This window comes from Gavia stellata, chromosome 1 (assembly GCF_030936135.1).
Source record: "Gavia stellata isolate bGavSte3 chromosome 1, bGavSte3.hap2, whole genome shotgun sequence".
NCBI classification, from domain to species: Eukaryota; Metazoa; Chordata; class Aves; order Gaviiformes; family Gaviidae; genus Gavia; species Gavia stellata.
The window spans coordinates 72,759,291-72,773,690 of record NC_082594.1 but is presented as its reverse complement, the minus strand read 5'-3'; the positions used below and the strand labels follow the sequence as shown (position 1 = coordinate 72,773,690).

At 37.9% G+C, this 14,400-nt stretch overlaps 1 protein-coding gene across 1 annotated transcript in view; it reads left to right on the top strand.

Moving 5' to 3' along the window:
• Positions 1 to 14,400, top strand: part of TMEM131 (transmembrane protein 131) — a 103,793-nt gene that overhangs the window by 77,716 nt on the left and 11,677 nt on the right. The window contains 8 exon segments of the mRNA XM_059815445.1: positions 204 to 270; positions 1,229 to 1,380; positions 2,707 to 2,849; positions 3,975 to 4,161; positions 5,053 to 5,238; positions 8,706 to 8,864; positions 9,446 to 10,041; positions 14,038 to 14,213. Of these exon segments, the coding sequence (XP_059671428.1) occupies positions 204 to 270; positions 1,229 to 1,380; positions 2,707 to 2,849; positions 3,975 to 4,161; positions 5,053 to 5,238; positions 8,706 to 8,864; positions 9,446 to 10,041; positions 14,038 to 14,213 (1,666 nt within the window).

Below are 14,400 nucleotides of genomic sequence, written 5' to 3'. Positions count from 1 at the left end.
TTGCTAAGCTAGAATGATGTTTACATTTCTTCCTTAACTTGATGTATGGGAGGGGGAAATAAATAAAAATCAAATGATCCTTTCAGCTGCATATTGTTTGAGTCCTACCATAGGTTCTTGATTTGTGCTAAAATCTGTAAATGCAAGTATGTCATTATCTTCCCTGATTTGTGGGGGAAAAAAAAATTGCATGTCTGTTTTAGGTTTAATTTGAGTAAGCCAACTAATTTCAATCTGAGGACTCTCGAGTTCCAGGTCTTCCGAAATTGCGTAAGTATTTCAATACCTTCTTTATATTTTTAAATTTAGATATTTTAATGTTTTAATAAGAGTTCAGTCATATATGTCTTCAAGTTTAGGTATCAGTATGTGTGAAGAATGTGATGCTTCTGTTGGATATTTTCAGGAAATTGGTAAAAGTACTGTTTCTTCAAATGTGACAGTTAAAATGTCACTCTTTCTGTATGCTAACATAATACAATTGTGGAAGTTACAGGAAAACTGCATTTATTTCATTCTCTTACTGATACAGGATTATTTTCTTTGGTGTAGTGGTTGCTAGTTCTAAAATTAGCAAAGTATTGAGTTTTCCATTGCTTTGTTCTTCATTTTAAGGGATTCGAGTTTTGTGGACAACTTTAAGAGCGTGCTTTTTCATATAGAGCATGCCACATCCTGAACACTTTCTTTTCTCGTCCAATATATATGCCTTTTCCCCTCCATTTGCGGTTTGTTTTAGATTAGCACTTCGATGCTTGCACAGTATCTGAAGGCAAACTTAGCAAAATACACTTTTTTCACTAGTTCTTCTATTTTAAGTTTGCTTTTTCCACTTCATATATTCCAAAAATGTTTTAACAATGGAAAATGTTGAGGATAGAAAATGTTACATAATGGTTTAATGCTAATTTAGTGTTTAAAATATACATTTAAGAACTTCTGAACTCTTTCTTCTACTAGAACTTTATGAATCTGCCTAAGTGTAGTTTAGCTCAGTTCTGTCTTGCTGTGTTCTTCTGCTTCTTAATAAACACAGATAGCTTACTAATAAGTAGGGAAGTTCTTGTGCTATCAGACTTTCTGGTTAAAAAAACAGTATATGTCATTGGGTAGTACACATCTTTATGACAGGACCAATTTTCTAGCTAAAATAATATCATTTTTATCAACTATATGTAAAAATTTCGTATTTTTAAAAGTGTCCCTTTGTTTTCCCCACTCTCTTAAGGTCCAGCCACTACAAAGCACTGTAGGACTTACAAAGGGCCTGGCTCGTCATTCAGTTTTAAGTCTAATACTAAAACCTGGTGAGAGAAAGTCTGTCAAAGTAAAGTTCACTCCAGTTCTTAATAAAACTGTTTCATCATTAATTGTTATCAGGTATGACAGATATTTCCGAAATGAGTGTGAGTTTTTCTGATGTTTTTTATTTATATAAAAGATCATATTTGTGATCAGCTGTCAATAAGAAACTATCACTTTTACAAGAATAATTGTAGAATCATATGTGTCTGGAGAAGGATTTAATTTAAATGTGATTGTGATATGTTTTACAGTAGTTAAAGTGTATTCAGTACATACTTTCTAATATAAATATATAATCCACTGTTCTTATCATAGAATCAGAGAATGGTTTGTGTTGGAAGTGACCCTTAAAGGTCATCTAGTCCAGCTCCCCTGCAATGAGCAGGGACATCTTCAACCAGATCAGGTTGCTCAGAGCCCTGTCCAGCCTGACCTTGAATGTTTCCAGGGATGGGGCATCTACCACCTCTCTGGGCAACCCGTTCCAGTGTTTCACCACCCTCATCGCAAAAAATTTCTTCCTTCTAGCTAGCCGGTATCTACCCTCTTGTAGTTAAAAACCATTACCCCTTGTCCCATCGCTACAGGCCCTACTAAAAAGTCTGTCCCCATCTTTCTTAAAGCCCCCTTTAAGTACTGAGAGGCTGCGATAAGGTCACCCTGGAGCCTTCTCTTCTCCAGGCGAAACAGCCCTAACTCTCTCAGCCTGTCCTCATAGGAGAGGTGTTATCAGCTCTCTGATCATTTTTGTGGCCCTCCTCTGGACCCGCTCCAACAGGTCCATGTCTTTCCTGTGCTGAGGACTCCAGAGCTGGACGCAGTACTCCAGGTGGGGTCTCACGAGAGCAGAGTAGAGGGGGAGAATCACCTCCTCGACCTACTGGCTACACTGCTTTTGATGCAGCCCAGGATACGGTTGGCTTTCTGGGCTGTGAGTGCACATTGGCGGCTCATGTCCGTTTTTTCATCCACCAATACTTGGATACTTGAAAACTTAAATACATACTACACTATCTTGAAAGTAGGGACTCTAGTTATAGATGTCATTTGCAAGGTCAAGCTGCAATGCAAGTTCAATCTTTCTAGTAAAGAGCTCTGTTTGAATAACTATTTCACTGTTGTATCAGGTGTAATACATTAATATGATGTTGAAATATAAACTGTAACTAGTGCTTCACTGGGTTCTATATTTTGTACACTATGTTGTGATTTCTTAGGTTTTTGTCTTGCAAACACTGTGTTTGAGACCCCCACTATTTACTTCCTGGAAACATCTGTGGAACTGGTTGTATTTCTGTCCTCCACATTTGGGATATAACTTTATAGTCTGCAGAGAAGCTTGCAGGAGCAATAAATTGCATAGTCCTTTTATGAATGTTTCCCCTTTTTCTTTGTACACAGAAATAATCTGACTGTAATAGATACCATAATGGTACAAGGACAAGGAACGACTGAGAGCTTGAAGGTTGCAGGCAAACCTCCTGGTCCAGGAAGTTCTTTACGCTTTAAAATCACAGAAGCATTATTAAAAGACTGCTCAGAAAGTGAGTACTTCTTGAGCTACTATGCTGAACAGAAAAAAAAATTACATTTTACATGTGCAACTTGAAATGTGTGGAAATATTTTTTCCCCTCTTCTAATGTCCCAGGAATTTAATTCCTTTAAATACATTAAAATTGCTTCTTTATTTAGGCAGAAAATGAAATATTTTACCTTTTTCATTTTAATGTGAAAATTAGGAAAGATGAAACAAAAGCCCTTCATCCACTGAAATTCAAGATAGAGGAGGTGAAGATCCTAGTATATTTACTAGGATAATCGCTAATCCCTAAATTTAAGTCAAATTGGATCACAGATGCAACTTCCTGTGTATTTTTTTTTTCTTCGCATCTTCAGAATCTTTATGCACGTAGCCAACAGAGAAAAAGGTAGGCTACGTTGCTAGATGAAAATTAAATCCCAGCCAGATTCTACTCTGGGGTCAGAGGTTTTCTCTGTAGCCCCAGGCTTGCTTCTGAGAGGAGAACGAAGAGTTACCTGTATTACGAAAGGAACCAGTGAAAGATGTTTAGTTGTGTCTGGTATTAAAATCTGCTTTGCTGCTTTGCAGTTTTCCAGGTGTATTTGTAAGGTGCCATGTTAATTATTATCTGAGATTATTCTGGGTTTTTTTGAGGGATGAGTAAGAAAACTTCAAGTACAGTTTAGTCATTATCTCTTACATGTTGTGGTTTAGAGGGGTTTTTTTGCTAATAAGGTATGTGTAGCTCAGCCATGGATTTTATTTTTAAGACACAAAAAAGTAAGTTTTAATTCTCCTCATGCTGAGACTTTTCACATAATACCACAACACTAAGCAGTACATCAAAGAACTTTACAGCTTAGATGATTTTTTGTGAGGCAGCAGTGCTCTCAGAGGTTTGGGGGTTTGTGCTTTTTCCCTGATGAGTTAGAGAGCTCTGGAATTGTACAAGTGCCCTACCTTGACAGTGCTGAGAATCTGGCTGCAGAGAGATGTTCCTGCAGGTTATGTAAAGAGTTCCATGGCCCTCGCTAGTCCCCCTTCCTGCTATAATACTGACAGAACTCTCTTCTGCTGTAAAATATGAATATAGTGAAGGATATCTGTTTAGCACAACACTAACCACTTTCTGCTGTTTGTTTCTAGAAATGAAATACAAAGAACCGAATTTCACACTGAGAAGAACATTTAAAGTGGAAAATACAGGGCAGCTGCAGATTAACGTGAAAACTATGGAAATCAGTGGCTATATGTGTGAAGGATATGGATTTAAAGTAGTTAACTGTCATGAGTTTGCACTAAGTGCCAATGCCTCTAAAGACATTGTCATATTGTAAGTGGTTTTTCTTACATCTAAATGGAGTCTTACATTAGGAATTCTGTATACCTAATTCTGTTTCGGTGGAAAACTGTTGGTTAAATTCCAAGATTTTTTACTTAAGTTTTGAGTGTTTGGGATTTTTTAATATAACCTAAAACATGACATTTCTCTCTCTTCTTGCAAACTTTTTAAATAACTTCCAGTTTTCATGACTGAATATAGTATTACTTTTATTACTATTCCAACTCAGTAAGTTATACTTACTGGATAGCGTTACTATATGGTTTTTTATACATTTCCTTCATTTGGGTTGTGAATGCACATGAGATCTAGATTTACATAAGTTTTTGGTGCATTGCAGTATGTAGAAAAGAGCCTTTAGTCGAAAGATTATTATTGTAATGCACAGCATTTTAGTCTTGAATTATTTTGTCTGTTGCCTTAATGATTGTTTAGTTCTGTCAGTTTTTATTGTACCAAACACTGATCTTTTAACGCTGCTTGGATGTCAAGTTAACTATTCAGAATATGGTGTCTAAAAAGTTCAGAAGATGCTTCTGTTCTGCAAGAGGATGTACAAGATATTGCAGGTGGTTGAAACTTCACTAGTATTTCTGCAGCAATCTTAGTTTGTGATGAGACAGGAACATACTGGTGATGTTTTTGAAAATTATGAAATTAGTCAAACAAATCTTGAGGTATTTGAAAGATACTCATAAGTATTTTTAGGCTAATTGTATGGATGATTATTAGTTTGTTACAAACGTTTGATTGGGATGCCGGTCATGGCAGTAATTGGTGGAGGTGGTTTGTTTTTGTTTTTAATTTATGAATAATACAAATTACCTCAAACTTTCATGCTTTTCATATGAAAAGTTATAATGTGCTTTACTTTGTTTTCAGGTTTACACCTGATTTCACTGCTTCCAGAGTCATACGTGAATTAAAATTCATCACTGCAGCAGGCTCTGAATTCGTATTTATCTTGAATGCATCCCTTCCATATCACATGTTAGCAACGTGTGCAGAAGCACTACCCAGGCCCAACTGGGAACTGGCACTGTACATAATCATCTCAGGAATAATGAGGTAGTGTGTATATGTTTGTTGTTATGCATATATGTGCACGAACTACCACTGCTTGAATACAGGTTACAGAGAAGTGTATATGTATTCAGTACATGTTATTATTGGTGTAAAATAAAATAGCGTGAGGTCAAAGAGGAGAACAAATTAATAAACGCTCCTATGGATTGACTGTGAACAGTTTAAGGCTGAGGAGTACTGACTTTCTGCTCAAACTGAGGACAAAGTAACACAGTTCTTGCTTGGGCCTATTTCCTTAAGTGAGATACATACTCCTGTTAACCCTGGTAATGTGTAGGTTTTTTGATAAATAATTAAGCTAAACTTGAATCAAATTAGGTATTAAAGCACTGCTAACTGTGTAATTCCCATAGAAATTTAAGAATCCTTCTGGAGTATTGTGCTTTAGAGATATATGAGGCAGTGACTGTAATGAGCTCAGCAGATGCCTTGGGTGAATTTAACTTTGCTTCCACTTGTATGTGACAGACAACTGGTGATACTAATAATGGGATTTCTGAGAACCTGAAGGGCATTGTTTGCAACACTGCACTCTCGGAGGTTACGTAGTAGCATATTAATGCACTTTTTTCTCAGCAAACAGACACGTGTTAGCTATAAGGGGTTGAAATATGAGTTGAAAATTCCAGTGCATTTTCCTAGTCTAACCTCTACCTATCTGTATTTATTTGAAACCTGAGGTTATAAACAATGTGTCCCTGCTCATTTCTTGGATGTAAGACACTTTTCCCCACTGCCTTTATCCAGAGAAAACCCTAGCATAGAAACTTACAGTAACAACAAATGCTGTTTTCCTTTTTCATTGGTGTTAAGCTTGTACCTTAGTGTGAGATGGATTGCTGCTGTAGGTGCCTGTGATGAAAAAGTGGTCTTTCTGTGTGCTGCAAATCCAACGCATTATCACAGATATGTCATATTCTTGCATTTTTTTTCATGTGAAGATACTGGCTGTTCCGTTTTGCTGTACTGTATTACATAAATGTTTGGTTAGGCTGTCTTTCCTTCTAGGGATTGATAAAAGAAATAGAGAAGATAAAGTTACAGCCAGCTTCATTTTCTTTTTTGACTCTTCAGCACTTTCCGAAGTAATGCATTGTTACTTAGGAAACTTAGGAAAATTTTCCTGTTACTTAGGAAATTTTGTTTCCTAACTAACACTGCGTTACTTAGGAAAGTGCTGAGTAAGTACTTAAGTGATTTTCTTCTCTATATTTGCTAGAAATTTATAAGCTTAGTTTCTCTTCAGTTTATTGACAGAGTGAATAATGCTTGTCAGCTCCTAAGTGTAGTTTATGTGGATAATTTTATACATACTGTATTTGTTAATTAGACTTTACAAAAGAAGAGAGAATACTAATCTTTTCCCACACTATGTCTTTTTCCTACAAGTACAAAACATCCTTCTTAGCAGCAAACTAGAGAAGAGTCCCAATGTAACTATTCCATAATATTTGAAGGATCCTGTGCACAGCCTCTAACTTTTAGCATGTCATCACATAGGGGTTTGCTAGTTGCCACTAAAACAATACTTCCATATTGTTGCAAAGCTATCCTTAATTTCTAGGAATGAACAACTCTAGGAGTTTGTCTAGTTCATGTTTTGAATTCAATAAGGTGGCATTTTTTGTTGCCTTCCCTAAATGACTATTGGTTTGGATTGTTACCATACTTGTGGCTCCAAGTTTTGAAGTTCAGTTTGATAGGATATGTACAAACATGACAAAGAGGCCAGTCGTTTTTGTGAAGAATTTACCAACTAGGCATATGTGTGCTCCAGGATAAAACCGTGAGGGGAAAGAGGGATGTACCAAGATCATTCTTGAGTGTCTGGACCATGTTACTCCCCACTGTGTGGTGTTCCTCACAGTAATTTGTTTTGTAATTTAAATGACATGAACACTTTAGGCTAGTGGTTTTTGGGGGTTTTTTTCCCAATAATATTTTTTTAAAAGCAAAAAACCCAAACCATCATTGCTACCACCACCACCACAACAAAACCAGAAAGTGCAATTAAAAAGACCGCAAAACAAGATTTGTTCTGTTTTTCATTTCAAAGCTGGTATTTGTTAATCAAAAAGCCAAAGTTGGCTTACGTAGAGGGAGTAGAGTCCTTACCCAGAGAGTGGTAGAGGAGGAGAAGCTCTCAAGGTGACCTTTTGCTGCAGCCTCCCCTGTACAACTTCTGTGGAGACCAGCACTGATGCCGTGAGGGGAATGCTGTGGGCTTGAGGGGGAAGAGTGCCCGCCCAGCCCACCAAATCCCAAGTTTGTGTAGCACCATGGTGGTGGAGATGTGATGCTCTTGTTGGTATCAGTCTTGTGAAAGTTTCAAATAGCATCATGGATTACAATTAATAAGTGAAAGAGATTATACCTTACATCCCAAAGGTAATTCCACTTTCAATGGCATGGCACCCAAGCAAGTGTTACTTTTTTCAGTAACAGTTTCTGTAAGCTTGTCTGAAAAAATTCCCTATTTCTTTAACTTTTCTGTTGCTTGTTAACATCTTGGGTGAAAATTATCTTTCCTACCTTCTGCCATCTGGTTATGCATCTAGAATCCTTTTTAATCCCTGGGGCAGGGAAAAAAGCACTGATAACCCGCTATCAACAGCTGAGTTAGTATCCAGAGTTGCTTGTATTTTTGGTGATAGTTAAAACTTAAAAGATGATATCTAGACTAGATTCTTTTAGCTAAAATTAAGCAAGAAATATCTCATCCTTTTGTGTGAATTGATGCTGATTGTCATACATTTGGCTTAGAAAAACTGGCAGCAGAACAGGGGGGAGAACAAAAACTGAAGTTGCTAATTTGAAGTTCTTTTCTTATAAACTTTCTAGGGTAATAGGCAAGGCAAGCTTTAGTCATCATCATTGTGTCTCCTCCCCCCGAAACTCCCACCTGTTAGAAGATGAAATCGATAGCAGTGTGATGAAGGTCTCTGCAGTGGTTTTATTGCTTCATTCAAAAATATAGTTCACTGCAGTGCGTTATGTAAGTGGAGAACTCTTAAACACGGTATTGCAGCAGACGCAGTTAGTTGTAAAACTCCTTGAAATAATGCTCTTAAATTTTACATCTCTGAGCAGCAGTAGAATTCTCTGCAGAGGGTTTCTGCTTTTAAAATGGAATTGCACCAATGAGCTGTGAGAGCTGCTGACCACTTGGATGCCATTTTAATTAGATCTCTTTTTTTTTTTCTTTTGGATTAATATTCTTGGCAACTGCATGTCAAACTTGCATCTAGCTTCCATTCTCAGTGTTAGTGATGTGTATATCATGCTAGACTTGTGTATTTTATGTTTCTATCAGACAAAGTTGTGGTTTGGATGCAATTTTCAGCTTTTCAGTAGAAGATAGAAACTTTTTGTCTTGTGTGATTAGATTCATTAACCTTAAAATGCTCAAAACTAAGAAATACTTACATGACTGCCTCTCTTCTCTGCAGTGTGCTCTTTCTCTTGGTGATTGGAACAGCCTATCTAGAAGCTCAAGGAATTTGGGAACCATTTAGGAGACGCTTGTCCTTTGAGGCCTCAAACCCTCCCTTTGATATGGGAAGGCCTCTTGATCTCAGGAGAATAGTTGGAATTTCATCTGACGGAAAGTAAGTATATGTTTGGGGTTTTTGTGGAATATTTTCCCCTTTTTAGTTACAAGGCCAGTAAGAAAGTAATACTGCTCTTTAGAACAGGTAAATGAATAAAGATCCTCCCAGTTACTTATAAAAAGATGGCTTGGATAAAAAGATGGATTTTGTGATTGTGAGGAATATTCATCTTTTGGAAAAAAAGAGAAAGAAAAAAAAAAACCAAAAGAACCAAAACCAAACCCTGTCAAGTTTCCTGGTAATGTTCTCAAAAATGAAAGGTATAGACTGCAGAAAAATTGCAGGCCGGAAGTTCCTACCTTTGGTGTCTTAAGTTAAAAAAAGGTCTTCTCCTTTCAGTGTTCCCTCCAACATATACATTGACTATCATTTCACTGTGTTTTTGTTCATATGCACAGCGACCAAGTGAACAGGAAATGGTAAAGGCTACTGACTTGTCCGACAAGTTTTAGGCATTTTTATTGGTTATAGGCCAAGAACAGTGTAGTTCAAGGTTTCTTTTGGACATAGTGATTCTTTTTTCACGTGGAAGAACAGAAACCTGGTGGAATATATTTAAACACTTGTTGTTCTTCCAGCTTGAATGCGCTCGGATCAGATTCTAATCACAGTTCATCCAGAGGGATCTATGGAGCAGGCACTTCGTCTTCACGATCCAGTGCAGGGAATCATAAACAATGCAATGCAACAGCACACCTTCACAGCAATAGAAATGCACCTGATGTTGAAAACATCAAAGCCAAAAACAGTTCGAGCATACCTAATAGGACTTCAGCACAAGCAGCTTCCGTGCAGTCAGTGAACAGAGCGGGCCCCTTTACCTTGGATTCAGGTGCCACAGCTCAGACTCATGCCGCAGGCAAAAGGGCCAAGGGGACGAGGCAGAACCAGCAGCCGCCGCAGCAGCAGGCACCACCTTTGGCAGAGCAGCCCCTCCAGCAACCCCCAGCATCTGGGCCGCAGCAGCAAGAGCAACAGACTGAAAGTGCTTTGCCACAGCTACCGCTTCTCAGCCCGCCTCATGGTGAATGTGCCAGCAGCAGAAGGCATAGCTCAGAGGATTCAGATCTCACTGGGCTCATAGAAACTATGGAAAAAGACTTTGACCACCCAGAATCCCCTTCCCCAGATGTGTTTACAGAGCAGCCCCCATCTCCACTAGCAAAAAACAAAGGTAATACAATTCTGCTTTTTTTAACAGGATGATTCATTAAGTAAGCCACAGAACAAGATTTAATCAACTGTAAAGGTCCTGTTTTCATAGCATGGAAAGTGATAGCTTCTCAGCTGTTGCCTACCATGCTGCATGTGCCTGTGTCTTGAACACTTCCATTATTTTATGGCAGTGAAGTTCTCTGTGCAATGCTGGGTTGTGATTCTTCCTGCAAAATTCTTGGAACATTTTGATGAAAGCAAGTGTGAATATTTAGACATCTGACCTTCTGAAGAAGAAAGATGCTTTTGGTTGCTGCCTCTTTGCCTTTGGGTTAGCATCCATCCCTCCCACCGCCACCATTGGTGGGGCCTGGGAGTTGAGGAAAGGAAAAGGAAGTTGTCCTAGTGTATTACGAAAACTGAGACGGGAAGGAAAGAGAGAGCTGTAAACCCCTGTGGTATTATTTGGGAATGGAATTCTTCATGCCCAGGCTTGCAGTTGTAGAAGGTACTTGATGTCAGGCGGTCAGCAAATTCGTATATGGCACCTGTGTTTATAAGTTGCATTCATCTTTGCATGAGGTTAGAGTTGAGTTTGAATTGTTTATGCATCTTCTCAATTGTCTAATGCTTAAAATACCTAATGTATGAAATCCAGTAAGTTACATTCAGACTTTTAAAATGATATGTCAGTTATTTTCCTTCTTATAAAACCTTTGTTAGATTAGAACTTACAATTATGCTTTTTGTATTAGCCATTTCAGTTGTGTCCCAGAGTTATGTGGTTATAAATTTAATCTTAATGTGTTTATTTCTAAGTGATCTTTCACTTTTTTCTAACACCACCATTGTACATAAACAGTACTGATACTGTGTTGCTTATTAGAGATTAAGTTAAGAAAATGAATGGTGGGAAGGCATGTAAACCCTGAAGCATCTGTTTGATCACGCACTGCACTGTTTGATCATGCACTTCACTCTGTTACGTAGTAATGAGCAGAAAGTTTTAAATAGTTCAGAATGGATGTGATGATGCATCTGGACTTTCAAAGTGGAGACTCTGATGAGAGGTTTTGGGATCCTGCTGAAATATGCTACTTTATTTCTGGGCTTTTTTGCTTTTAGTTTAGACAAGGGGATGTGGTTGGGGGAATTTAGAGAATTATGACCAGTTTGTCAGTTATTCGTTTCATAAAGGTTAAATGGTACTCCAGCAAATGACGTGACTGTAGGTAGGTTTCATAGGCAGCGTCTATGTTAGCAAATAGCGCAGTATTGGAGCTCTGGAAAGCAAAATGGCTGGTAGCGAGGATGCAGTGTCCTCATGGGGCATGTCTGAGTGGATTTACGGTGGACTGATCCACTGAATGCCTGAAAGGGCTGGGAGCACTTCTGGAGTGCATCTTCTGTTTGTAGTTCAACTTAAAAGGAAAACAGCTCCTGCACTCATACTGCTATACGATGCAGCTGCTACACGGTATGTGGGGACCATTGTGTTTGGTTTCAAAAGCATATTCCTGATCCAAATAACGTGGTGTACCTATATTAACATTTTTGTAAGTATAACAATTTCTAGCAGTCTATGTACCGGGAGCTTGTCTTAGCAAATAGCTGCTTCTAAGTGTTGATACACCTTTGATTACAGTTTTTCAACTATATTTAAATGCATTTTCTTAGATGGGTCTTCTATTGATTTGTCTATCAATTTCAAAAGCTGTTTAAATGATGATAAAATACTTAGTTCTTAATGGGTTCCATTTTTTGGCATTACTTTCCTGTTTTGTAACTTTCTCCTCATTACAAATTCATGCAGATAAATTCACATTTTTCCTCCTAGTACAGAGGCTTTGCATCATTTGTGCTTTGACATGGTGGTATACAGAATATGTTTAAATAAACATACTCTGTATTGCAAAATGTATTTTGAATGTTATATTTTGCAGTCCAGATAGTTTTATTCCTTCATCGTCTCAGATCAATAAATCAGACTTATGCATGTAGACTTCTTTTTGACAAGCTTTATTAAAAAACCCCAACATTATCTGTAAACCATAACTTGACTCACAAAAGCTCAGCGCATCAAATAAAACTTGCCCATTTCCATTTGCCCTCTTTGAAAATGTAAAACCATAGGGGAAGTTCTGTTATCTGTCTGAATCCATGCACACACACTGATATTTGTCTTTAGATAAACAGCTAGAGTTAGTCACAAACATTTGCAGAAGCAGCAGCTTCTGGACTAAAAGTGGCTGGCATAATATCCTGTGCAGGATTCCCGTCTTTATAGTCTTCTGTTTCAGTTTCCTAATACTTCAGTCCTAGCAGACTGCTGTTGAGGCTACGTTAGATTTTTGTTAAACAGCTGCTTTACATTATATTTTCATCACCATAACATTTTACGTAGATTTTCTAATGATGAACATTAAACTGTTTAGCAATCCTGAATGTAGACTAAATTTGAAGCAAAACTTAGAACGGGGCCTTCTGAGGCAAAACCAGAATACCCCCAGTAAGCTGGAAGCCAACCTTTAGAAAATTTCCATACAAAGATTTACTTGTATTTACACTTTTACCTGCATTCACACTAAAAAGAGTATTTTATCTCCAATATTTTTGTTGTTCTTGATACTGAAAACATTAAGTCTGAAAAAAACAAATTTTGAAGGCACTGCCCTTTGAGATGTATTAGGTATTTGCCAAAATACCGAAGGCAAATTCATGTTTTGGTACAAACTTTCCATGAGGAACATTTTGCCAAATGAAATATGACAGCTATCATTGTGCTTCCAGACTCAATTCTGACTTGAGCTGGTATAAATCCCAGGAGGGGCTGAATCCACTTACTTAGCACAGCTTTACATGAGTGAACTATTATGTCCATCCTGGAAGCTGTATGCAGGCAGGCACTGTGTGGCTTATAAATGAGAATGCTTAGTCTGAAGGGCAGTATCTAAGAAAGGTCTTACTGGTAAAGGCTTATGTTACCTCTAATGAAAGACATAAGAATATTGTGAATGCTCTCATCCTGTAAGAGAATAACAAGAGGCGATGGTAGGATAATGACTCCACACACACGCGTGCACAGTTTCTCTGCATTGATGCTTTTTTTGATAACTTTTTTACTCCCCAGGAGCCTAATCCTGCCTATTTTGCAAGCCAGGACCTCTGGCTTGATTTTGAAGGTTCTTAAACTTCTACATTTTGAACTTATACTATACTACATTTCAGTTAACCTGTAGAAATGGCAGGAAAAACAATCAATTGTTCCAGTAGCATTATTTATTTATATGTGGATTGCTTCAAGCAAACTGATTAAACATCTCCTGGAGTGTTTAACACGTTGTTTTCCCTACTTTGAGATGCAGTAACACTTAATGTGTCAAGTCAAGCTATTTTACATTCAGCTTAGTCGTACCCCTTAGAATAGTACACTCTGAAAAAATAAAATATGTCAAAGGGAGAAAGTATACTTGAGTGTGAGATTTCAGGTTTTGGGGGTTTGTTTTTTTTACATCTTTGCTAGACAAATACTATTAGTGATTTTTTTTTTTCTTATCTACTCTAGTCTTATTGCAAGTTTTTTTCTTTTTTTAACTGACAAGCATGCTAATAATTTCTGTTCTTCATTTGTTCGGATGATAAAGCTTGTACCAACTTCTGAAGTTCATCTTTAGATCTAGTCTTACATGGTGAAACTGTCAAATTGGATTCTAAGGTGTTTAAAAGGAATGCCAGGAACAGAGCAGAGAAGAATTATAGGTAGCCAGGTGCCCACTGTCTACAGAGGGGCAATGGAGGTAGGGCTCAGGAGCATAAACATGACAGTGGAGATGAGGGTTCTTCAGGTTTGATGCTATTGCTCACATTTGGTGTGAAGTGGCTGTAAATGTTTGGTGTATCGTAACAGATGACAAACCTCAGAGGCTTAATCATGTGGGTTAGCCTTTAAAATTAAGTGAATTAGCCCATCTCGGAGTACTGCTGCTGAGAATCTGAAACATCCTTATCTCCCTAGGGAAAGGGAAGACACTTCAGCGCAAGGCTAAGCCACAGAAGAAGCGGGAAGAAAAGGATAGAAGAGGGAAAGGAAAGCAACAGGAGGACGAACTGAAGGATTCCTTGGCAGATGATGACAGTTCTTCAACTACAACCGAAACCTCCAACCCAGATACAGAACCACTTCTCAAAGAGGTATGGCACTGCTCATGAAAGGGGGCTCTGGTGTAGCTGGTGTGTCACCTCTTAGAGCAGAAATAGTGTCTCTTCCCCCCCACCCCACCCCCAGCTTTCATATACTGTAATACCTCACAAAGGAATAATGTTAATTAAAAAACATCTTTCCCAATCCTTGCCTTCACTTCTGTATAAAATTTGCTCC